The following is a 24,235-nucleotide window of genomic DNA, read 5'->3' as shown; positions in this document are numbered from 1 at the left end:
AGTTTTTCTTAAACAAGAAATCTTGATACAATTAGAAGTTGGGGGACACAAAGACATTGTTGATGGCAAAGATTAGTTTGAAGTAGTTATTATACAAGGTGCCGATAGGCAGAGACTCCAAGAAGCATTGATTTATTCATATCTATTGCTAGTGGGGAACATATTTTAATGTTCATTAGGGTAATGTTCAATACATTTAAAATCTTAAATTGTAAATGCTGCCGAAATATGAGGAAAAGCTGACTACTTTTAAAGTCTTGCTGGTGACATCATTTACGATAATTTATCCATCGATTTCAAGATGAACATGAATAAACCAAATTTGAAAAACGAGAGTGGTTTTATCTCAATAATAACGTACTGGAATGTAAAAACAAAATAAACAAAAACATTGGTCCTATAAAACCAAAATGCATTCAGCTACCGTAACATTTTGTAAATGTCCTTTCCTGGAAAAGCACAGATACTTTTTAAAATAAAGTACAAACAAAATAACATTTGGATTACGGCTCTAATTGATGAAGTATCAGTGTGGGACCGGACTGACGCAGACCGTACTTCTCATACGTCTGTTCCGATATGTAGATTTAAATAAAGCTCTGTTTTAATTAAAATACTTATCACAGAATCCTTTTATATTCCTATAATTAAACAAAGTTGAAAAAATGGTCTCGTCTTTGTTATATTTTTGGTTCTTAAGCTCTTCTTTTTAAGAACTTTTAAGGTTTATTGTTTTAGGTAAAATAATTGGCAAGTCGAAATTTTTGCAACAATGTTCCTTTGACAAAGTATTTGTGATATTGGCAATGATTACTGAAGACAAATTGTTGGAAATAAATCAAACAGAATATTGATTACAGTCATAACCGGACCTAAGTTCACAAAGGGAATGAAATTACTAGCTATTTTGCTGTCTCGCTGGAATGATGCATTTCTTTGTAAAGTACCTATTGTAAACTATATCCAATATTTTGCTTAAATAATTATTAATAAAACGATCTCATTCGAAAATTGATCTTTAGATTTGAAGCAAACTGAATATTGTATCAAATTCTTTGTCTTAAAAAAAACACAACGTTGTTATTAATGCGTCATTTATTTATTAATGACTTGATACATTTTTCTGCTGTATTTTGCCCAGTGCTCTGCTAGGCCAGCATCGTAATGAAGGTACGTTACGGTAGGCCACGTTTATTTTTACGATAAACGTATGGTATATCTAATTCCACTAACAATGCTCGTACTAAGCCAATAATCTAACATCGAATAGCCTTTTCCACTCACAATCAGCTAGAACATTGTCCCGTTTGTATTTTCTTTCTAATTTGTGCCAATTGCATCTAGTGTTTCTTTGTTTTGTGCCTCTTCCGGGCTTGTGCCGTTGAGTTTTTCCCAAGAGCGTTCGGATCGCAGTGTCCATTTTCACTGACACTTGGCATTTTTACTGCCTGACAATATTAGGTTTATAACTTTTTGCTACTTTTATTTGCTTATACGACAGATAGAAACTGGTTAACCGCCTGAATACAGTGATGATCAGTGAAAATACTAGGAATAGCAACTCTGCCGTCGTAAATCTAAACACAGTAACTTAAGTTACTGTGTTTATAGTTTGTTTAGTTCTTTGGAATCAGGAGACCGCGGGCTATTTGAGAAAGTTTTCGGTTTGTTTGTATGATGGATAGTTACCGAAATACATTAAATAAAAACACAGTATTTTTACAAAAAAAAACATTTTTTTTAATAAAAAATACAGTATCTGTGTTATTTTAAATTAAATAACAGTATCTCACTACTAACTGTGTTTTTTTAACGTGAATAGGTTTACATTTTGTTTTTTTTTGCTTGATTATAACACGGCTTCTTCAGTTACTGTGATTGCGTATAAAATATTGTTCAAAGATAAACAACAAATACTTGAATAAATCACAGTATCTCATTTACTGTATTACTGATTTTATACGTATTTCTAAGAAACATAGTTATAACACAGTATGTACATACTTACTGTGTCGTAATTCCCCTAATGTTAATATCTTTACAAAGTTACAACACAGTAATAGGTAAAACTTGGTTACAACACAGTAACCGTTGAGTTACCGTGTTGTAACTTAAAAAAGAAAAAAATATTATATTATTACCCTAGCTTAAAACACATTATCTAATTTTATTATTTATACAATATACTAGATATTATTATATATATACAGAATCAAAGATTTAACTATATACTAACATTAAAAGTTGCATGAAATTATATACAATAATTAGTATCTTCATGAGAGCAAAAATTAACCATTAAACTTCAACCGCGTTTTTCTCAAAACGCATATTTTGAAGTTACTGTGTTTAGATTTACGACGGCAGAACTGGTTGCGAAGGTTTGTGTTGTTATCATACATAGTATACAGAACGTTCTACGCATTTAAAAGTGAATATAAAACAAAATGTATGAATGTATGTAAATTCACGATAGCACTGTTTCCACCTAATGTCATATCTACAAATCAAATCTTTGCAAATTGTAGAGAAAGCACAGAGATATCAATTATTCAAGTGCGATTCATTTCGAGACGCTGCCGCTTGCTTCACTCGCGTTCAGTGAATCATACCCAATTTTCCCATTAATATAAATTAAAATGTACTGCAGTATCAGGCAATGTTCATTATATTCTATTACTTAGTTTTGTACATATTTAATAATCTTCGTCAATCTGCTTAACAGTTTTAGAACATTTCTTCTTGATAGTTCGATGCACTGAGTCTAGATGGGCGATATGTCCAGAGTACGACCTAGTACGTAAGTATAGGCTAACTGAAAAGATGCTTTTGAATATCGTATTGTTCTGTATTTGCAACTTACATATATTATCCCTGTGCATTTGTAGTAACGTGGAAAATTGGCGCGATGGGATAAATACTGAACAAAAATGGTTACTTTAATCCCATTTTGCTTGTCACTAGTCACCATCAACTTAACAAATTGTTAATCGAATCCTTCGCTAAACTTGTTTCAGGGCCGACGAATACTCCGCTGACAGTTGTTCGATAATTGAACTGGGAACAATTAGCCATCGAGTGGTTAATATCCATGGCGCTGTCACTACACGATTGGGTCCCTTGGCAATGGACACTCAACAATGTGAAGTGTAAATCGATTCCTCGGTCGAGAGTGACAAGATGATTTCGGATTGTGTCATTGGACCTTTTATGAGCGTCTGTACATGTGTGCGTAAATTAATTTTAAACTTCGAGCGTGCAAGTGCAATTAATTCCACGAAAAGTTCTTCAACCGATTCGATATTGGGCTCGGGTCAGATCGATGTGAGCGTAAAAATACACAAATTGGCCTGTCATGTACAAGTTTTACCTAAGCCTAGTTCTAGAACAATATTGCTTTTTGTTGTGAATTTCAATAAAAATAATTTCAATACCAAAGTGTTTCGTTTGTTCTTTGAAATTCTCTAAATTGGGAGCTATATTTTTACTTCATCATGTTTTACAAGCTTTCGTGTATCGTTTATTTACCGAAAATAATATTTTTTATTTAACGCGACGCAAAATTACTATTCTTAAACGGCAGACTACAGTAATAATTTCTAAATGCTTTTAAAAACTAAACTAGCTAACTACCTCTTTATCTAGTTGAAATTACAAAAGTCTTTCTTTCCCCACATTAATTCTAGCGGATAAAGACTTTATTCAGCGTAGTTCAACAAAAAATGTAATAAGTACTTATCTCGAAGTTGTAACTGGAGCTATTTCTCATAACTTCAAGCCATTGGTCTGCAGTGACCTACTGCAAAGTCTCACGTAACAGGCATTTGTAAAAACCCTTTTGGAATCTAACCTTTTTTTTGCTCGAGCTCTTTATTTTATTGGCTTGCTGACGTTTTATTTTTTCAACCATTCAAAGAACGCTTTCCTTTTTCCTGTTTTCTGGTTTGCTTTGTTTTGACTGTATATAGGGCTTATGTTGGGCTCTATTTTTGTAAACGTAATTAATAAAGCTTACAACATAACAGGCGTGGAAATATTAAAGTAAACGAACCACATTTCTGAAAATTAAAACGCATAATTTTTTGGTAAACTGTATTGTTAGTAAACTGGATGTTATTTGTTTAAATTAAAAAATATATTGCACGTAACTTACGCAATGAGAACCTCCCAAGATTTAAGCACTCCATAAAGAATCACTGCGTAAAACATTACATACGTGACATGCATACCAACGCAGCGCAACTAAAACCTGGCTAAACCTCATTACCAAGCTAAATGTTCCAAACTAAAAAGTTAAAACTTCACAGTTGAACATAGGAGTATGCACGAAATGTTACGTTAACAATGAGAACTCTTTTTTTTCTGCACACCCGGTGAATGCCGTCGAGTTGCGAAAAAATACAAACAATAAAAGGCCAGGAGATGCGAGAGACGAGTTTTCGCCGCCCTTGCCATAAAATTAAATGGGTAGAGGGCTTTTTGCGGAGCGGTACGCGAACGCGACTCCGGTTGTAGGTTCGGAAAATCGCGCGGGTTAAAACTCCTCTGAGGGTTACGTGTTAAGTTGAAAAAGGACGTAAGTGTCCCTGTTACTGTTCTCGATGCTTGATTCTGAATTTAAATCGGCTGAAGATTCGGAAATGGAAGAATGGAAGTCATAAGGCTGCAAGATGTGATTGCCAGAACGGTTGTCCTTATTCCAAATGTTTGTTTAAGTTTTATATTAAGATACATACCTTCCTATCAACATAGAGCTTTGATACGAAAATGTGTTAAATTACAGAGTTTACAGATTAATACACAGTTGTGTACGACGTATGTATCTACGTATACGTATGTACAACCGTTGTTTGAGTTACTGACAAGAAACATTCGCATATCAACACAACAAAAGAACACAACTTTAAAACATATTATTATCCAGTAAGCATGTAAACATTACCTGTATGAAACCTCAATGGTTTCTTAAACGCATTAAATTATCTTCAAACAGCTAATTCCTAGTCATTTTACACGTATTTTCGTTTCGAAAGTATCGGAACGGGTGGCCAAAATTATCGGTTGTTCGTGAATAGAGGTAAACATCGATTAGCAAAATGGTAGCCTTCGGAGGAAATTATGCGTTTAAATAAAAGGATGTTGGTTAATCATACGTCTGTGTGTACAGCGAACATTGGTAGCGAAAAGAAAGATATGCACTGTTGCTATTTAGGCTTGGCTTAATTTTGAATTTGTTTTTATGTAATATATTTTATGCAATATAGTTTTAGAATTTCAAGCGGAATTGAAAACTCTTGAACTAGTATTCAATTATAAAAACCATACAGAAAGGGTAAAGACTAGCCTTGCGTTTAAACATGAACAAGTAGAACCCTTTTCTACTACATCGTACATCCTGAGAAATCGAATCCTGCATACTCGAAGCTAATAAGTAGTACTACTTGCTAGTGTGAAAACATCGTCGTTATTAACAAATCATGTTTAAGACACATACAAGTCAACACACTAAATTCTCTGTGTAGTATAAACAAAGCAAAACACCAGTGTTTCTTAGAAAAAAGGAGCAAGAGAAAAATCATGTGATTCCGAATTTGTGTAAGTCGGGGTAACGTCGGTCGTAAAGTTGGTAGTAAAGTCGCGAACTACAGGTCGTATTCAGTCTGAGAATACAACTGGACCGGCCATACTGAATTGTAAACTTGATGTAGGTAACTGATTGAATATTTATATTTGCTAACTTATTTCAAAGTCACTTTTGAACTTCGTTGCATGTTTATTATGTAGTAGTAGCTGACCTGTGCGGTTCTGACCACGAAGGATTTTCATCCCCTATGCGGCTATTAGGTTGTTTTTTTTTCATAAATAATAGCCCATATAATATGATCCCGTCTTTACCTTTCAACGTGCTGAATTTCATCAAAATCGGGAAAGTAATTTGGTCGTGATATCGTATAAAACAATCCGTATAAAAGCTCACTGTATTCGATAAAAAAAATAATATGAATGTTGCTTCACTACTGATTTTTTATTTCTATCAAGTATTATTTACACAGGGAGGTCACTAGCACTACATTTTCTAGTTACTTTTTCCAGTTCGTTACTATGTAATGTGAGGATTTTCCCCACAAATGATCCAACAAATATGAGAAAAATAAATAAAACATTTTCAATCAAAAGTTTTACCACGACCTTGAACGAGTATTAATTATAATATATGTAGACCCTAATATTCCTAATTATGTTATTAAATTCCAAACCACAGTGAAAGTGTTAGCGAGTTTTCAACATATTACATTTTAAATCATATAGAGATTAAGTTTCTAATGGCTAATAAATTGTATTAAGGAAATTATGTATATAATAAATTTTCTTCACGTTGAAATTGCTTGCTTTACAACCTGATCAATTTGTAAGATTTACAAGACAGTGTTTTATTACGTTAGCTGTTTTGCAAGAGAAGGTGGAAAATGCTATTTCTACTTACTATACACTAACTGTGTCAACTAAAACTTTTAAATAAACAAGTAAAACACATGCTGGCAATGACACCAGCTTCTTGAAATCTATTTAAATTAACAAAAGAACTGGAACAAATACAAAGACATATGTAAGTCTTTATTCTTGTCGAATACAAAATATGCTTAAGAATTTTCTGTTATCACCAGTCGTAGATACGCAGCTTCTGATGTTCAGCGCTAAGGTAAATTGGTTGCCTAAGCAAAGCCAATCAGCAACAGTAAAATTGAAAGCCTAATCAATATAAATAAAATTTTAAAACCTTATTTCCTAGCACTTCATCAAGCAGAAGTCGTAAACAAAATTACAACATAATTGCAAATAAATCAACTCACTTTAATGAGTGTAAAACTAATTTTCTCAAAGCTCGCTAGGAGTTTCTCAGTACTTTAGTATTTAAATATTTATTATTAGTAAGTTTACGTAGAAATTATGGCACTTCGAACGCATTAGCATTCCGTTTCGACCACCTGTGTAGGGATCTGCAATTACCGAAGCCCTTGCTCTAAGCTGACATACAGAGCGCTTGTTTGAACAGCATTTAGCTATGTATATCGGTGAAGAACTACATAATAATTACGGAGGACATCAGATCAGGTATGGAAGATGGCCAGCTTACGACCCTAGTATTGCTAGACTTCAGCAATGCTTTTAATTGTGTAGATTTCGATGTTCTACTGGGTATATTGTGTTCTCTTAACATATCTCCATCGGTGGTTGACTGGTTTCGTAGCTACCTGTATGGGCGCCGGCAACGTATTAACATTGAAAACAATGTCTCTGAATGGAGTGCATTATCCGCTGGCGTACCGCAGGGCGGCGTTTTATCTCCTTTACTTTTCGCTGTTTTTATCAATACAATTTCCAATAACATAACTTCTTCCTACCACCTCTATGCAGATGACTTACAAATTTATTATTGTGCTCCCCCGGACAGGTTGACGGAAGCTGTGGAAACAATTAATAGCGATTTGGTTCGCATTTGTGAATGGAGTAGAATGTATGGACTTGACGTCAATCCTAACAAAACTCAAGCCATTACCATCGGTAGCCCCAGGATGATCTCGAGAGTGGATTGGTCACTAGTACCCAACGTGATCTTTGATGGCACTGCCATCCCTTTTGGTGACAAAATCAAAAACCTGGGGCTATGGTTTGATAAGACTTTGTCCTGGAGTCCTCAACTCCAGGAACTCAGCCGTAAAACATTTTCTTCGGCGGGGTCCTTGCGCAGGCTACGCAATTTTCTCCCCATCAACACTAAAATTGCGCTTGTACAATCCCTTCTCTTCCCCATTCTTGATTATGCCGATGTCAGCTATCCCGATTTAACCGAGAACCAACTTAATAAGCTTGAGCGCCTTCAAAACTTCTTTATCAGGTTCATATTTGGATTACGCAAATATGACCATGTCTCCGAGTATCGAAACAAGCTCAAGTGGTTACCTATACGTTCACGCCGGAATGCTCACATTCTCTATCTTCTGTACAATATCTTGTTTAATCCCTCGACTCCCTTCTATCTCAAACAACGTTTTGTTTTTCTACATGACACGCATTCAAGGTTTTTACGATCATCAGAAAACTTGAGACTTAAGATGCCTGTGCACTCCAGTAAGTTTTTAGACCACTCGTTTACTGTGCAAGCTGTGCGGTTATGGAATGCGCTGCCGCTATCCATTAGGCAAGTGCAAAGCTTGCCAATTTTCAAAAATCGGGTTAAGGAGCACTATCTATCACTGCAAAACACCTTGCCTTGAATATCTCCTTCTAACTTTTTTCTTTTCCAATGACTGTCTAAACTCCTCTTGCTATCTCTGTATGAATATAAATATATATTTATATATATATATGTATTTATTTATATATTATGTCTATTTTATTTATACAATTTCTATAAATTCTCTATTTATGTAATAATCAGTGTATGTTATTATGACCTGCCTTTATTTATGTTACTCATGTATTTAGTTTATGTTACTTGTACACAATTCTACCCTTTTCTACATCTACACTTCTCTCTCCATCCCATGGTTGCCTGGAAGAGATTGCCTTGTGCGATAAGGCCGCCGATTGTTCATCAGTATCTTATTTATATTTAAGGTTTCTCTATTTTTATTTAATGTATTTTTATTGTGGACAATAAAGAGTTTATATTATTATTATTGAAAAACATTTTATATCTCCCTCTTTTGGAGGGGTGAACTACACACCACGCGGGCCTAAGCCAAGCGCGGCGCGCTAAATTGAAAATAGAGATGATGAAATAGATGATGATGTGAGAAATTTGCGTGTAATGCGGCAGGTGTTGAGGATAGTGGCTTTTTGTAATAAGTTTAGAGAGTGATTGGGCATGTGAAGGATATCAAGGCTTTGAGTAAGGGTTTTTGGTATGATTCCAGTTGATGATAGGACTATAGGGACTATGTGGACTGTTTCTGCTCGCCATTGGGTTTTCAACTCGATTGCAAGATCCTGGTATTTTGACAACTTGTCGGATATTGTAGACTGGATGTTGTGAGTATTGGGGACTGCTATATCTGTAATGTAAATAGTGTTAGTGGTTTTGTCGTGTAATGTGATGTCTGGCCTGTTATAATGTATTGTTTTGTCGGTGATTATCGTTCTGTCCCAGTAGAGTTTGCAGGATTGGTTCTCTAGTATGGTATTAGGCTTGTATTTGTAGTAAGGGACTTTTTGCGGAATAAATTTGTACATGTGGGCTAGATGTTGGTGGACTATTGCAGCGACTTGGTCATGGCGATGTTTGTAGTCGGACTGAACGAGGGATTTGCAGGCACCTGTTATGTGCTGTATTGTTTCTGAGACGGAGTTACAATGTCTACATAAATCTGTGGTTTGGTTTGGATCTTTAATGATGAATTTCCCGTAGTTTCTCGTTAAAATAACCTGATCCTGTATAGCCAAGATGAAGCCCTCAGTCTCGGGAAACAGTTCCCCTCTCTTAAGCCATTCGTTCGACTTTTCTTTATCGACGTAGTTTTGGCTAAGATCGGTTCGGTGTCTCCCGTGAAGCGACTTTCCCGCCCACTTTGTTAATTTTTGCTCTAAAGTGTTAAGTTTTTCGTTGGGTTGCGTGTTTTTGTCTTGTAAGTTAAGTGGTGTGAGTTTTTTATCAATGTCTGTGATGTGTTTGTGTAGAGATGAATGTTGTGATTTATTGTGAAAGTATGTTCTGAGTGTTGTGATTTGTTTGTTATGTAGATTTTGTATGTCTTTAAGTCCTCTTCCTCCTTCTTTGCGTGGCAGTGTGAGTCGTTCTATGGATGATTTTGGATGATGTTTTCTGTGTTTGGTCATGTGAGTGTTTATGATTCGCTGTAAGAAAATTAAATCCGTCTGTGACCAGTTTATGATACCAAATGAGTAAGTAAGGACGGGGATGGCGAATGTGTTTATGGCTTTAATAATGTTTTTGGAATGTAAATGCGTTTTTAAGACAGAGTTTATGCGATGTTTAAATTTCTTTATGAGTTCTTGTTTTGTTTCTTTCTGTTGGATTTTACGTGCTTGTTTAAAACCTAAATATTTGTATGTAGAATATTCATCCATGGCTTCTATATCCTCCCCATTTTGGAGGCTGTAACTATTAGTTTCTAGTCTGCCTTTGTTGATCGACAATATTCTGCATTTATCAACTCCAAACTCCATACAGATATCTGTTGAGAATTTTTGTGTGAGATCAGCTAAATGAAATAGATCGTTTTTATTATTGGCAAAAAGTTTGATATCGTCCATATAAAACAGGTGTGATAGCATATATTGAGGCCCGGTAATATTTAAGTTGTATCCTAAACTGCTATTGTTGAGCAAATGAGATAGCGGGTTTAATGCTAGACAGAACCATAGCGGACTTAGTGCATCTCCTTGGTAAATACCGCGGAGAATACGTATAGGTTCAATAGCAGATGGTAGGGAGTGCTGTTTCAGCTTGAGGGTGGTTTGCCAATTTTGCATGGATGACTTTAGAAATGAAATGATGGTGGGGTTAATCCTGTGGAGTCGGAGTGTTTCTAGTAACCAGCTATGCGGTACTGAGTCGAAGGCTTTACGGTAATCTATGAACATAGTGTGGATATTTAATTTATTAGTGTATGCTAGGTTTATTGTGGTAGAGTCAATAATCAGTTGCTCTTTGCATCCCTGACTATTCTTTCTACAACCTTTTTGCTGTTCAGCAAGGATTTCGTGACTAGTTAAGTGATTGTATATAAGTTCGCTTAAACATGCTGTAAGAATCTTGTATATGGTCTGGAGGCATGTGATGGGTCTGTACTTAGCAGGGTCTTCCGTGTTATTGTCTTTTGGCAGCATGTATGTGATACCGTGTGTTATGTACTGAGGCATTTTGTGTGGTGATTGTATGAATGTGTTGATATGATTGTGTAAGTATGGGTGAGTGCATGTTAACTTTTTATACCAGTAATTGTGGATGTTGTCTGTACCAGGTGCCTTCCAGTTATGTGTACGTCTTACAATATTTATAAATGTATCTATGGGAATGTGTTCGAATTGCATATCAGGTATGTGGCTGGTAGTTTCATTCACGGTGTGTATCCATTCGGCATCTGCATTATGCTCAAGAGGGGTCTCCCAGATATTAGCCCAATACTGTCTTAGAATTTCGGGCGATGGTGTGTTTTGTTCCTGTGTGGTAGTGTTTGCATGTGTTCGTGATAATTCTCGGTAGAAAACCCTTTCATTATTAGAAAATTGAGTGTTTTGTTTCTTTCTAGCCGAGCAAGCTAAATATCTTTTCAGTCTGCTGGAAGCTGCGTTTAATTTTTGTTTTAGTGTATCTAAAAAGTGTTCTAGTTCCGTGTTATTGTTTTCGTATTGTGCGTGTGTCTGGTATTTGCTTTTTATTGATTCTACTGTTCTCAAAATAGTTAAACTTCTGTTACCTTGGATGAATTGTGTTAAATGTCCTACTTCTGACCGAAATTTGTCTATTTTGCCTTCTAATCTCCTTTGCCAAGAAGGTTTGAAGTTTTGTGTCTGTGCATTTGTACTCTCGAATTCTAATTTACCTCCGTTACATTTGATTGCTGTATACGCTGCTACATATATGGTTGTTTGTAGTGTAGTAAAATCCTGATCTAAAGTTAAAACGGTTGGTAGTATGTTTTTGTTTAGGTGTTCAACTATTAAAGCTAGTTTTCTTGATGGTCTCTGTTTCGGCAAGTATGGTCTTGATGTAGGGTCGGTGTCTTTAAATTTATGAAATGCGGTATGGAATTCTTGATCAATTTTGTTGCTTTCAATTATATTCGTGGTAGACACATGAGTATGCCTTTGTGGAGTTTCATTGTTTGTAGGAGTGTTTTCATGTAAGTTTGAATCTAGTGTGTGTGTCAGTGACTGTTGAGTGTTACTTGGTGAGTGGTTCGATGAAAGATTTAGTGAGTGATTTTGTGAGTGATTGGGTGAAAGGTTATGTGAGTTTGTACAAAATATTTGTAACTGTGTTTCTACCTCCCTTCTTATTTGTTGAACTCTAGTGGCGGATATCATTCTGTTGTTTATTATAACTCTTTGTTGATCAGATATCCTTTGTTCAGAGAGGTGAGATAGGTGTGGGTATGTTTCTATAAAACGGCGGTGTAATTTCTTCCTCTGAGCAGTTAAGTTGGTTTCAAGCTCAGTGACCTCGTAGTATAGTCTGAGTATAGTTTCATTAATATCGTTCGACCATCTCATTCTCGTTGTTGCTTGTGTGAGTGTAGGGGGTGGGAGTTCATTTTGTTGTAGAAAGGCCTTTACTTCGGATTTTATTTCGTTTAAAATGGTAGTGGAAAGTAATTTATTGTTGATTATAGCTCTGCGTTGGTCACCAACGCTTTGCTTTGATGCGTTCATCGTGGGAAATTCTTCAGTAAATGCTTTGTGTAGTGGGTCTAAATATCCTCGTGTATGAGTTTCTAATCGCGTGGTGATGAGATAAGTGCGCCATATAAACTTGTTCATTTCAAGAGTCCATTTACGTCTTGCGCGTGATTGGACAGTAGTGGGTCCATCATGAGAGGCGGTTGCCTCTTGGACAACATCTACTGTCGATGGAGATGATGAAGTTGATGATGATTTGGAATTAATATTTTTATGTAGTGGATTGGGAGAGGAAGAAGGTGATGGAAAAAGGCTGTTCGAAGATGAGGAATGGGTTGGTGATGATGTGATGTCGGCTGTCGCATCTTGGTTGGTGGAAGCCCGCCTGCTCAACTCCTCACCACTGACGGTTCGTATGCTGTGACACCCAGCGCCAGCTCCAGGTGTGCCCCGGCGGTCACCCCCGGGAAGCGGTCCTAAACGTTTCTTCATTGATCGAGTCTCCATTTTGAGTGGGTTTCCAGAGCCATGTTAGCCGCGCCAGTAATAAAATTATCGCGTGTCCGCCCCCCACGTATGTCTGATGGTCGACTTGGACGTATGGTTGTTTAGGGGGCTTATTATTATTATTATTATTAATATTTTTTCTTGCGATAGATAATAAGAATAAATATCTATATAATATTGTCTTCAATATTAGGCAGAAGTGTATTATTTACCTTAAAATAAATATAGACGTAGAAAGCTTTTTCAGAAGATAGAGTATGTATTTATTTGGGTCGTTAGGTTAGTTTTAGTTATTAATGTTTGAAGTATGTTTATATTTATGGGTCAAACTAAAATTTACATAATACATTCCGTAAAGCAATGAAATAGTGTTTGGTTTTCTTAAGCATACATAGCACGATTTTTTACCGAACGATAGTTTACATTACAGACAATAGATGTTTAATCAGTTGGTATCAGATTATTGAATAAATAGATTTGCTTAGTAGTAATTTATTAATGAACCTAATTTTACGCTGAATTTTCCGCATATTAATATTGTTTGTGTCGTATTAATATGTTTTAATTATTATCATTAGATACTTACTATTTTGGGCACTGTTATTTTTTTACGAGTGATACGAACTTTCAGTTATTTTGATTGGCTATTACAATATTATAGTAAATTGATTACTGAATGAAAAAAATAATTTTTTTAAAGTAAGTATTAAGATTATTATGATAGACTTACCTAAATATTTTTTGGACTGAATAAGGATACATACATTGGCAGTATGAAACCTATGGATATATAAAATGTTCGAGTATCCGGTAAAAAATGTTCGTATTTTAGCGTCCGTGTGTCTCAAGATAGACAGGTTTGCCGTTTTTATTCCTCTAATGCAGTCTTAAGTTTAACTCACACAAGTTTTAACTTAATGTTTCATCTTGCGTATAGATAATTTATTAAATTGATTCTAAACGCATTACAAATTGCTGGTTCGTTTTAGAATAAATGCCAATCATTATGTCAACATAAATGTCCGTGCATAATCTACATGCAAACTATTTTGCGAGGTACGTATTAGTACAATTTATTAAAACAAAACCTTTTGTTTTTTTATCTATATAATACATTATATTCATATTAAAATCTTATATCGTGACCGTAAAAATAATTGATTTTATTTTCAAATTACTTATTAACGAGAAAGTATTCTGTACAAAACTTTTACTAGTCCTATAAAATAAGTCATGTGCTAAAGTCCAGAGAATCGCATCATAAACCTTAACAGGTAATGTTTAACAACAAACCTGTAACAGTAAAAGCCATAGACTTTCTACAGTGACACCTTTTCGAATTAGTTTAAGTCTAATTTTATTCTGTAGAAGAGCAGTGTATTAGCTAGAGTAGATGTCGTAAAAAGCAGTTAACGTTCCCATTTTGTCGATAGCATAGCACTAGAGTGTTAAGTTCGGATCACACTGAGAGGACATCATGTAATGGAATGGTAATCTCAAGATTATGGGAGTCTAAGCTTTTTTAGAACTGTAAAATGTTTGGTAGTTACTGAAAATGCTGGCATGTTTCAGTGTAGATGTTTATTTGTAATTGCAATCTGCATTTTAATACATTATTTTTCTTTTTTGTTCACAGATCGCCGTCGATCGGCATATCTCTGCAATGCTCTATAATAGTAAAAATGACGAAATATTTTTTTTTCAGATATAGCTAGGGTATCAAGAAAATCTTAGGTAAAAACCTGAACGGCAAGTTGTCATCGACTAAGTGTGTAGTCAAGAGATGTAACAGTTGTAACAAAATATTAAGGTACTTTTGAATCGAATTTAATGTTATACCCAAATGAATACTGCTCTCATTGCACACTAATCTTTTAACAAAACTCCTGTAAGTATTTAAAACAACGAGTATTGCGTTTAGTTTTATAAATCGAGTGTTGACATAACCTATATCTTATACTAAGCTATAGTTGGAATACGTTACGTTGAATGTCGTTCAATGTAACTGGCATTTACGACTTTGACATCGTAAACTGACTGTAAGGCGTAGTTAAGACTGTGTTAGCTCACGCAGACGTTTTCACGTTTCATTGACCGTTTTAGATGCCGATAAAGCTTAGGTTTAGTCTTCATAGGGATTATTATTATTACGCTTTTACCACTTAGTGTCCGGACTTAGTAATATTTTCACGAACTGTCTGTGTTTGAGGCCGTTACAACTAAGAAGATACGAATGGAATCCATATTCGTGAAATATAGATAGAGTTGAACTCGAAACCGGTTATCTGTAAATGACAGCGCAGGCAAATCCACGGGCAAAAATTAGTTGCATACTTATAATTGTCATAAATAAAAGAATAGACTAAACGGTTGGTACATAAACAAAACTTAATTATATTCTTAACAAACTTCTCTATAATTTAAAACCATTTTAAAACTATTATCCGTTCTCAAAAAAACGAAAACCACAACGAAAACGTCAAATAATAACTAGTTATAAATAGCAGCTATTTTACACAACCAACGAAAGAATGGCTATTCGCATTTCGCGTGTTAGCAAGACGGCCGGTGGTCCTGTCGGTGTGAAAATAAAAAGTTAATTACAATGCACATAGCTCACTCAGGTAAACAAGTCTGGACACCCATGTTGAGGCCAGGATACTGTAATCTGATATACAGTTATATTATAGCTATACGTAGCTTTTAGAACGAATACTTTGATCTTGAATGTTGATCGTGACGGTCAAATGTGTTTGGAATGTTGTTGTATCATCAAAAGTTACGTTTTTAGATAGACTAGCCAATCGACCGCTCCTAAGTATATTGAGTCAACTAACATTGGACTAATTTTACAGGAGAGCGATTTTAAGGCAAATCGTTAATATTATTGTGAAATCAAACTTATTGAAAACATTGTATATGTTTTTTTAATAAAGAATGGAAGCACTTTTTATGGTATAAAATGGTTTTCCTATATTTTGTGTCTAAATGCCATTTTTTGTAGTTAGCTGGGTATACGCTGTCCGGACTCAGTTGGTAAATGGTTTAACTACCAGTTACCTTCATATACATTGTACATCGATATCCATGGTTTCCAGCAAAATATTACGTAACATGATTGTATTTTTATTAAATTTATATTAGTATTGAGCGCTCAAGGTATTTTTGCTGTGCTTAAATATACAATGATGAAATTACATCAGTTGACCCGGTATACTAGGAATGGACTCTTATGATGTTAGCATTTAGAAATTCAACGTATACTGGACTGACATTATCTGTATAACGAGATACTCACTTTATATCGAATATTAGATTAACAGTACATAGCAAACATAGAATGACTAAAATCAGCTATGATAATAATTTGAATTATACTAATAAAAACCAGTGAAAATTACTTAGAACGTTAGAAAATGTCAGTTTGAAGATAATTGACAGCTCATAGCCTGTCCTAGATAAAATAAGATTAAGAAGTGCAGTCATAAATAAAAAGACAACTATTTAAATGAATCACAATATTATATTTCTCGCTATAATTATGTAGGAACATGCTTTCATCAGCTAGCCTCAATTAACGATGTTAGTTGGATTTGTATACAGTGTACGATATTAATTGATGTAGTAGTTGATTTAGTATACGTGATATTATCTCAGTAATTATTATTATTTTGCTAGTTTTTTTTTCACGAGCATAAAGATCTTGCTTTTCTATGTGCAAAAATGCAATAAAACTAAAATACCTAAATTTGTTAGTTGACTCAATATACTTAGGAGCAGTCGCAATGATTGTTTAGTATTTATTTCTCTACACTATTTTGTTGTCTTGTTTGTAGCGGTAGGATAATAATATGGCTACCGGTATAGACGTCTTGTGTTCGATTTCCGAGTCTGCTAAATATGATATTTAAACTACAAGTTTTTTTTTGTTTAATCTATTGCTTGCTTGTTAAATGGCAATAGGCTCGCTTAATATTTAGTGAGACACAACCTCGTCTGAATTATGGTAGACCACAGATCCTCAAATAATTCGTATCGTATAATTTGTAAACATAAAAAGCATAAGAATACCAATAAGATGATAAACTAAAATATAAATACTATACACCAAAATCTAGGCTATATCTTTCAACAAACCATCATCATAGATGTGTTATGACTTCAAAACCTACTGCCAACAGCTTAGTTTACATAACATCGGAAGTTGATAGACGGTTATAGCAGAACACATCAACAAATAGAGCGTTAATGTCGCTATCAATCAATGCTTATGAAAGAGCAGTCTATCGCGGGTCAGACTATTAATTATTCAGTGAATCATGCGCGAATTATCTATGAATGTGAATTGAGGAAAGTTTGTTTGGTTGTTTTCCCAATAATTCTTGTGGAGGCGATCAAAAAGTCAGAATGTTTAGATGTTTCAATTGTGAAATATGTGTAAAGAATTAGATCGTATAAAATAAACAAAATATTACGTTATTTTTTCTACATTATGATAATTTAACTTAGGAGTAAAAAGCGGTCTGGTGATAATAAAGAAGTTATGTTGTCGATTTTATTCAAAATATCGTCTCTTTGCACCCCTCATACACGATACTCGAAAAAGGGAAAGGTGTATGAAACACACTCAATATTTTTCACCACGTTTTAAGATAAAACGAGCAAAATAACGATATTTTTAAAAGGTAAAATGTTATACTGGCTTCTGGAAAATTATGTAGTCTCAACATATAGTATTCAAACGGAATCTTTCACAGTGATACCACAATTATTTACGACAATAATAATAATTACTCTAAATAATAATCAACACAATGATATATGTCTTCCTAGATACGCCACAGTGTACACAGGAACAATACGTCAGTCGCTCACTTACAGCTAGACGTCATTAGATAATGTCAATAGTCCTAGAACGTCGGAGCGACCGCACGTACTAATGTATTGTTGAATGTGACATATTGACAAATATGTATGATAACATTGTAGATACCTGTAGGCTGTTCTGTTTATACAAGTTCTATGGAGAAATGTTTGGTTTGAATTAGTTGATTTGGTAGTTGAGAAATATGACTCATAACCGAAAATGCTACGGCTCCATTAAAATAAGGAGCAAAATAGGATTTTTTTGTTTTATACGACACCCTTAGAAACACGTGTTGCAGTGACTGTGGTTGTATTTCTTTAAAATTTGCTTACGCATACAAATAATTCTAAATGTATCACTAAAATACTTTTAAGTGAGAGTTAAACTAAGAGTACGAGTCTTATATCGCTCTCACACACGGCTTAAATCACCAATCTGAAACCATTTACCATTTATCATTTTTATTTTTATTTTAAACTTTTGACATTTGACATTTCATTACGACGGATTTTCACAATTTTACGAACAACACCCAACAACCACTTCTTTTAAAACATGAACATCGTCAACTTTACCTCATATCGTTCGACATTTACGTACAACCGTAAATATTGTGCTAACCGTAACTCGTGAGCCAGTTCCTGTTCATTGTATATGTTGTAGAGTCAGCAAAGAGGGTAAAGGGAAAACGCGAGTATTTTCCGACTAAGGAAGCTTTATTGAAATGGTAAGTAGTGTTTAATTGATGGTGTGCTGAATGGTTAGTTACATGAGTAATAAAATCTTTTGATGTTGTGTGCAAATCGATGTTTTGCTTTCTCCTTATATTGCTTGTGATTTTTAATTTTTGTAAGTCAACAAAACGTTGTTCACACTGGAGTCTCGTTGGCATTAAGTTTTACTAACAAAATTTAATGTGAGCCTTATTTTTGCAGTTTATTCATGAAGAAACTTACATATGGAGAGGCGTTCCAAAATCCACCAAAGCGATGAAATGCTTAAACTTGCAATATTTTCAGTCATCTATGTGATTTGCTTTATTTTTATAAGACTACCTGGGCGAAAAATCAAAAATATTCATGGCATATTTAAAGTTAAAATAAACCTAGTTTTATTTATAGTAGATAAAAAAAAATATTTATCTCCCTGACATCTGTACTTATTCTCACAAAAAATAGTCCTCTTCTCAATAATTATTCTAGCCCATAAGGCAGACCATAAAGCTTGCGCTTCCTACTCATAAGGAACTGGCATCCATTGTCAGACTGTAACCACAGAGTAAATAATAGTGCCTACTCCATAACGGACTGCGGTGGGTCAGTCGTAAGAACACAGGATATAGTAATAGCATGTGTAGATTGTGAATGACGGCTTAAGTGATGTGAGGAGGAGACATTTTATTCGTGTTACAAATATATTATTATTACATATCGAGAATAATTTGACTTGGGTTTCATTATTGGCTGTGGGTGGTCACCAAAATATTGCTAACCTCCCGAATCTAGAATGTCAGTGATCCAGCAGCTGACGGTGGCTTCAGGTTTCTTTGATACCGCTTCTTCTATTTGGAAATACAATCTATTGAATTTTAACTTAAACTAACTATTTTCTAAAATTAACTATAATCTAAGTAAGTCGTAAAGGTCAAGGATATCTACTTAGTTGTAGAGTTATAACTAGGCGATATTAATATTCTCACATACCTACAGCCAAATGTAATTCAGTTATCAATTACAGCAATACACATTTGTGATTGCAGACATAACTTTAAATTAAAGAAACAATCTCATTAAACAGCTAGGCAGATCTGTGGATTAGTAGCAATTTTGTAACTATAGTAACAATACTTATAAACAAATTCAATTAACAATAAATTGTAAACAACAAGAAGTTTCCTTTAGACTAACTGATTAACACAAGTTCGTATTGAAAAATATATCATAGCGTATGATAAAAAGCCTCTAGTGAGCCAACATAAGTCATCGACTTGTATAATTGTGCGCTTAGTCGCAACGGCTGCAAGTCCTTGCGATTAGTCTGTGTTTGCAATCGCAAAAATGACTACTTGTCACTGTCACAGTTAATTTGTTCAACTGGATGTGGCAAGTAAATTATTAAGAAAGGCGCCTGGAGGGCAAATATTAGTTGCATGAATGGTAAAGATAAAATATGACGGTTCATTGCAATGAATCGCTTTGATCTGGGATTTAAATTAATTTTATTGCTATCTTACTAAGCAGTCCCATCGTTATGGATCAGATTTAGAGGTAAAAATTGTTCAAATCATCATCACAAAAAAAAATAACTTACCTATTGATTGTGTTACGCTGCTATAATCAGGATCTACCAAAATGTCATATGTGTATATTTCTTTTTGAAAAGAACTTAAACGATAAAGTGGAAAGCCTACGTGTAAACAATCCGAGGAAAATTCAGATTCATTTTTAAATAAAGCAAAAGTAAGTATTAAGTAGAAAAACCTTTGTAAAAGCACCGATCGTTCAATATTATGCTAGTGTAAGTTCCATGCAATATTGATATATTGTCGATATTCATTCACTACGCTGTAAATCTGCTTGTTATCTCTAAGTGAATACCTTCAATATACTATTCATAATTTCAACCTTAAACTTATCATTTTAAAGTTGATTTTCCTTCGCACTAGATAAGTGGAAAACTTTTTAGTGATTCCAGAAATCGATAATGCAGAAAACAGATTTGTAATGAAGGAAAGTTTAGACTTAGATTTAAAGCTGACCATTCATAATTCGGGATAGATGCTGAGATTCAGTTCCAGAGCTATCAATAATGGTGTCAGTAGATAATCATAGCCCTTGCTAGCTGGCGAAGAGAGTATCAAAATGCTTGATAAAATAAATACTTACTATAGTATGCAGAGAAGTATACTTACAGAAATATCCATGAATTAAAATTTTAGGCTTTGACATTTATGGCAGTTAGTAAAGTAGACGAATTCGAATACAATTTTTTGTTAGAATTTATACTGAAAAACAAACCGTGGAAGTCCAAATATAGTCCACAACGATTTAAAAATTTAAAATTTTCAGGCTGACTATTACACTTTATTTTTAATATACTTACATAATGGTCCCTGCTAACAAGAATAATATAAAAGTGGTCCCGGACTAAGAAAAGGTTGGGAACCCCTGAGTTAGAGTATAAAAATGTTTCGTAAGACTTGAAATGCCTTTAATGTTTCACAGGCTGTAAATAACATCATTGACAAGTGTTTAGCCAATTACATATATTACTTATTCCTTAACCGACAAGCATTGAAATAGCCATTGTGTACGAAAATTTATTGTCATTATTATCTAGCTATCTTAACCAAGTATTTTGTTACTAAATTATTTATAGGCTTCTTGCCTAATACCTAGGTAATAACGGGCTATAAGACAATGATAGATAGTTTGCTGCAATGAATAGGAATTCTTAGAAACAGTTATGTTATTTATGTATTTTAATGTTTAGACTTGTCGGTACTATTTAAGCATTCAATATTTCTAACTTAAAAGCTATGATATTAAGCGACTCTTTGCAATGGCTCAATATCTTCGGAATTCATTAAATAAACTGTAAAGACGCAAGTCAGTGATCTGATTTTAATAATTTGTTTAATATACCTTTCTTAACGTATCTAGGGTTGGTAATAATAAGGAAAAGCCAAATGAAATTTTTGGATTTATTTATTTAGAATCCATGTTTGTAAACAGATTTGTTAACTTACACATAAGGTCTGTTTTAAAAAAATATAAATATTGCTACAAAAAGTACGTACAGTTACTGATGTATGGCTAACAGAAATGAAAGAAACCCTCAAGTATACAGCTTAATTATTATAATCACGAATCTTAAAACAACACTATAACCACAAAAACTATGGATAAGTTCAAATCTACCTGAGCATCGTTAACGTAATTTTGATTATAAATAAATTATTTTTTAACATTATTTTTTTAATAAAGAATTAATTTTATTGAATATACAATTGTCAAAAGAAATATATTCTATCTACAATATACAAGTAACAAACATTTAACTATGTACATTCAATAGTTCGGACTAGTTCATGATCGTAGTCGAAAAGTGTGAAGGATTCCTTTTTTACAAAAATTTACACAAGGAACACCGCGGGCAGTCGAGAGTGTCCAATTTAACCACGAGTGACTGAGCAACAAAAACTCTGTGAAAATGTATATTGTACGAAGAATCGGTTCCCTTTTAACATTCAGGATACAAATGCAAAAATGTTAAATGGAATCGTTCCTTCTAACCAATGAAGCTAAAATATGCCCCACTTTAGAAAATTACTCCCTTGAGAAAGTCAATGTAGTTGAAGTAAAACACATAAATGGAACAGCGAGAGAGACGTATTGTTACTTCGAAACAAAGTAGCAATACACGTAGAATTTATTACACACATATCGCTGTACATTTTGAAGATAGTTCCTCTGTATCCGGCAATATTAAAAAAATAACATAACAATATGAAAAACGCAATATTATTTCAACAGGGAAACTCGTGATATTTCCCACTGTTACGCAGCCTGCGAAACCTAATATTGTTTTGTTCCCGTCTGTAGTTTGACAGTAGTTACAATTTTACGAGTGCCCAGTCACAAGTGCGAAAGTCGTAAACGATGTCAAATTGCTTTACCATGACACGGAAGATCTCGGGGTGAAATTCAAAATTTCACTGTTTCACTACATTATCTGTACATACGGCATACCGCATAAAGCTCTCTTAAAAAATTACAAAAAACTTTTTTATCAACATATAATAATTAACCTATCTATAAAGTATTTACAATTATTGCTATCGAGTGTTGCGCTTTCAACGCTCCAGTTACTTATACAAACTGGCTTATTGCCTCCGCTACAAATAATAAATACAGTCATAAATGCTTTTTAGAATACTCTGTTCAAAATACTTGAAATATTCAATTTCAAAATGGCACACAATTCAAGTCAGTATGCAAATAGAATTGTTGGTCAATACAGCGAATATTAATTCGGCTCGTATTTGTAAACACATATCAAAATTGAAATGTTAATACAAATTTGTCCTAGAAGATATTTGAATATTAGAAATGCCGGGCAATAACAAAGCTGTTTTAACTAAATTAGTATTTTGAACAGAATACATATCAAAAGCAACTAAAGCTATTTAATAAATTGCTGCCATCCATGATATGCTTTCCAATTTATAACGGAATGATAAAAAGCGATTTCAAAATCTTCACATGAAATCGTAACAAGCAACCTATATAAATATCTATATAATCCATAATAATATTCCGTACTGAAATCTATTTACGATTGAATCTATCAACACCAATTATTATCTTTTGTTCACATTTATTTAGTTGAACATATCAAAGAAGATAATGATTTATATTATTGCGATTTTAACTGTGAATTGTGACATAAAAATTAAAGCACACTCAGTGCTTTCAAACTTAAGTCAGTCTTTAAGTAACAAGTTCTTACACGAAGAATATTAATTGTGGGTACGAACGTCATAAAACATGATATTACTTCAAAACAATCTTTGAATAAAATATTTATTAACTTCTCAAGAAGTTAAGTTTATGTTTACCCACACTAATCTATGATCGCGCCGCCCGAAGCATTCATTTGAATTTGCACGGAAAATGAGTTTCAGTCTTATATTGAGTTGATAAGAATACTTAAAAGTCCATATTTGATAATGTGACTTTTTAAGGATAAAATGACAAATTGAAGGTTAACGCTTAAAATAGTAATGCAAAACGCATTTGTTAGGTTATATTTGGATAAAAGATTTGATTATTAATTTGGCTAGTTTATTCGCCTTCGGGCGGCGCGGATGGTTCAGTGTCGGCGAGGGGTGCGGGCGGCTGCGCGGCGTGCGCACGCGCCCGCGCCAGCGCCTAGGCGAGCGCGGGCGCGGAAGGCCGCGCTCAGGGACGGTGGGGATGAGCAGAACTCAACGATGAACTACTCACCCCTGAGTCGCTACTTTTCTCAGATGCACACGGCTCCCCACCAGCGACAAACTTGACTACGTTGAGTCGATGGTCAGATTCACAGGTATCGTCTCTTGCGCCTCCAGGAAGACCAACACTGCGGACGGTTGTCCTTTCAGTACCAGGACCTGGGTAGCGTTCGATTCTGTCGCATTCAGCGTCGTCTGGTTGTCTTCGACGAATAGAGCGTTTCGCTTGGGGGGCAGGCTCTGGTGGCCTGTGGGTTGGCTCATCGGCTCTGTGAACTAATGGCGATGTGCGCACTCGAACGCCTCCAACACCAACGCCTGCTTCGTAACACCCCGAGTCTCGTGGAAACTGTCGCCGTCCAAATGGAGAGTCGCCTCCTTCGGAACTTGAACCGCCTCCATCAGCCTCTGCTTCAGCTTCGCCACCTATGAGAGTGGATAATTTTCTTAGTAGCTTCATAAAACATACATTATTTAAGCGGGCTCTTTTATATTAGCTA

The 24,235-nt window shown here is 34.5% G+C and overlaps 1 protein-coding gene across 5 annotated transcripts in view; it reads right to left on the bottom strand.

Annotated features, from left to right (window-relative positions):
• Positions 1 to 21,432: 21,432 nt before the first annotated feature.
• The window catches only part of SKIP (Shal K[+] channel interacting protein), a 118,370-nt gene continuing 115,567 nt past the window's right edge, over positions 21,433 to 24,235 (bottom strand). For all 5 annotated transcript variants that reach the window (XM_076115704.1, XM_076115705.1, XM_076115707.1 and 2 more), the window contains one exon: positions 21,433 to 24,161. In XM_076115704.1, coding sequence (XP_075971819.1) covers positions 23,701 to 24,161 — 461 coding nt within the window. In that variant the 3' untranslated portion in view covers positions 21,433 to 23,700. The remainder of the gene's footprint in view (positions 24,162 to 24,235) is intronic.

Source organism: Anticarsia gemmatalis, chromosome 6 (genome assembly GCF_050436995.1).
Source record: "Anticarsia gemmatalis isolate Benzon Research Colony breed Stoneville strain chromosome 6, ilAntGemm2 primary, whole genome shotgun sequence".
NCBI classification, from domain to species: domain Eukaryota; kingdom Metazoa; phylum Arthropoda; class Insecta; order Lepidoptera; family Erebidae; genus Anticarsia; species Anticarsia gemmatalis.
This window is presented reverse-complemented; position numbering and strand designations above follow the sequence as displayed.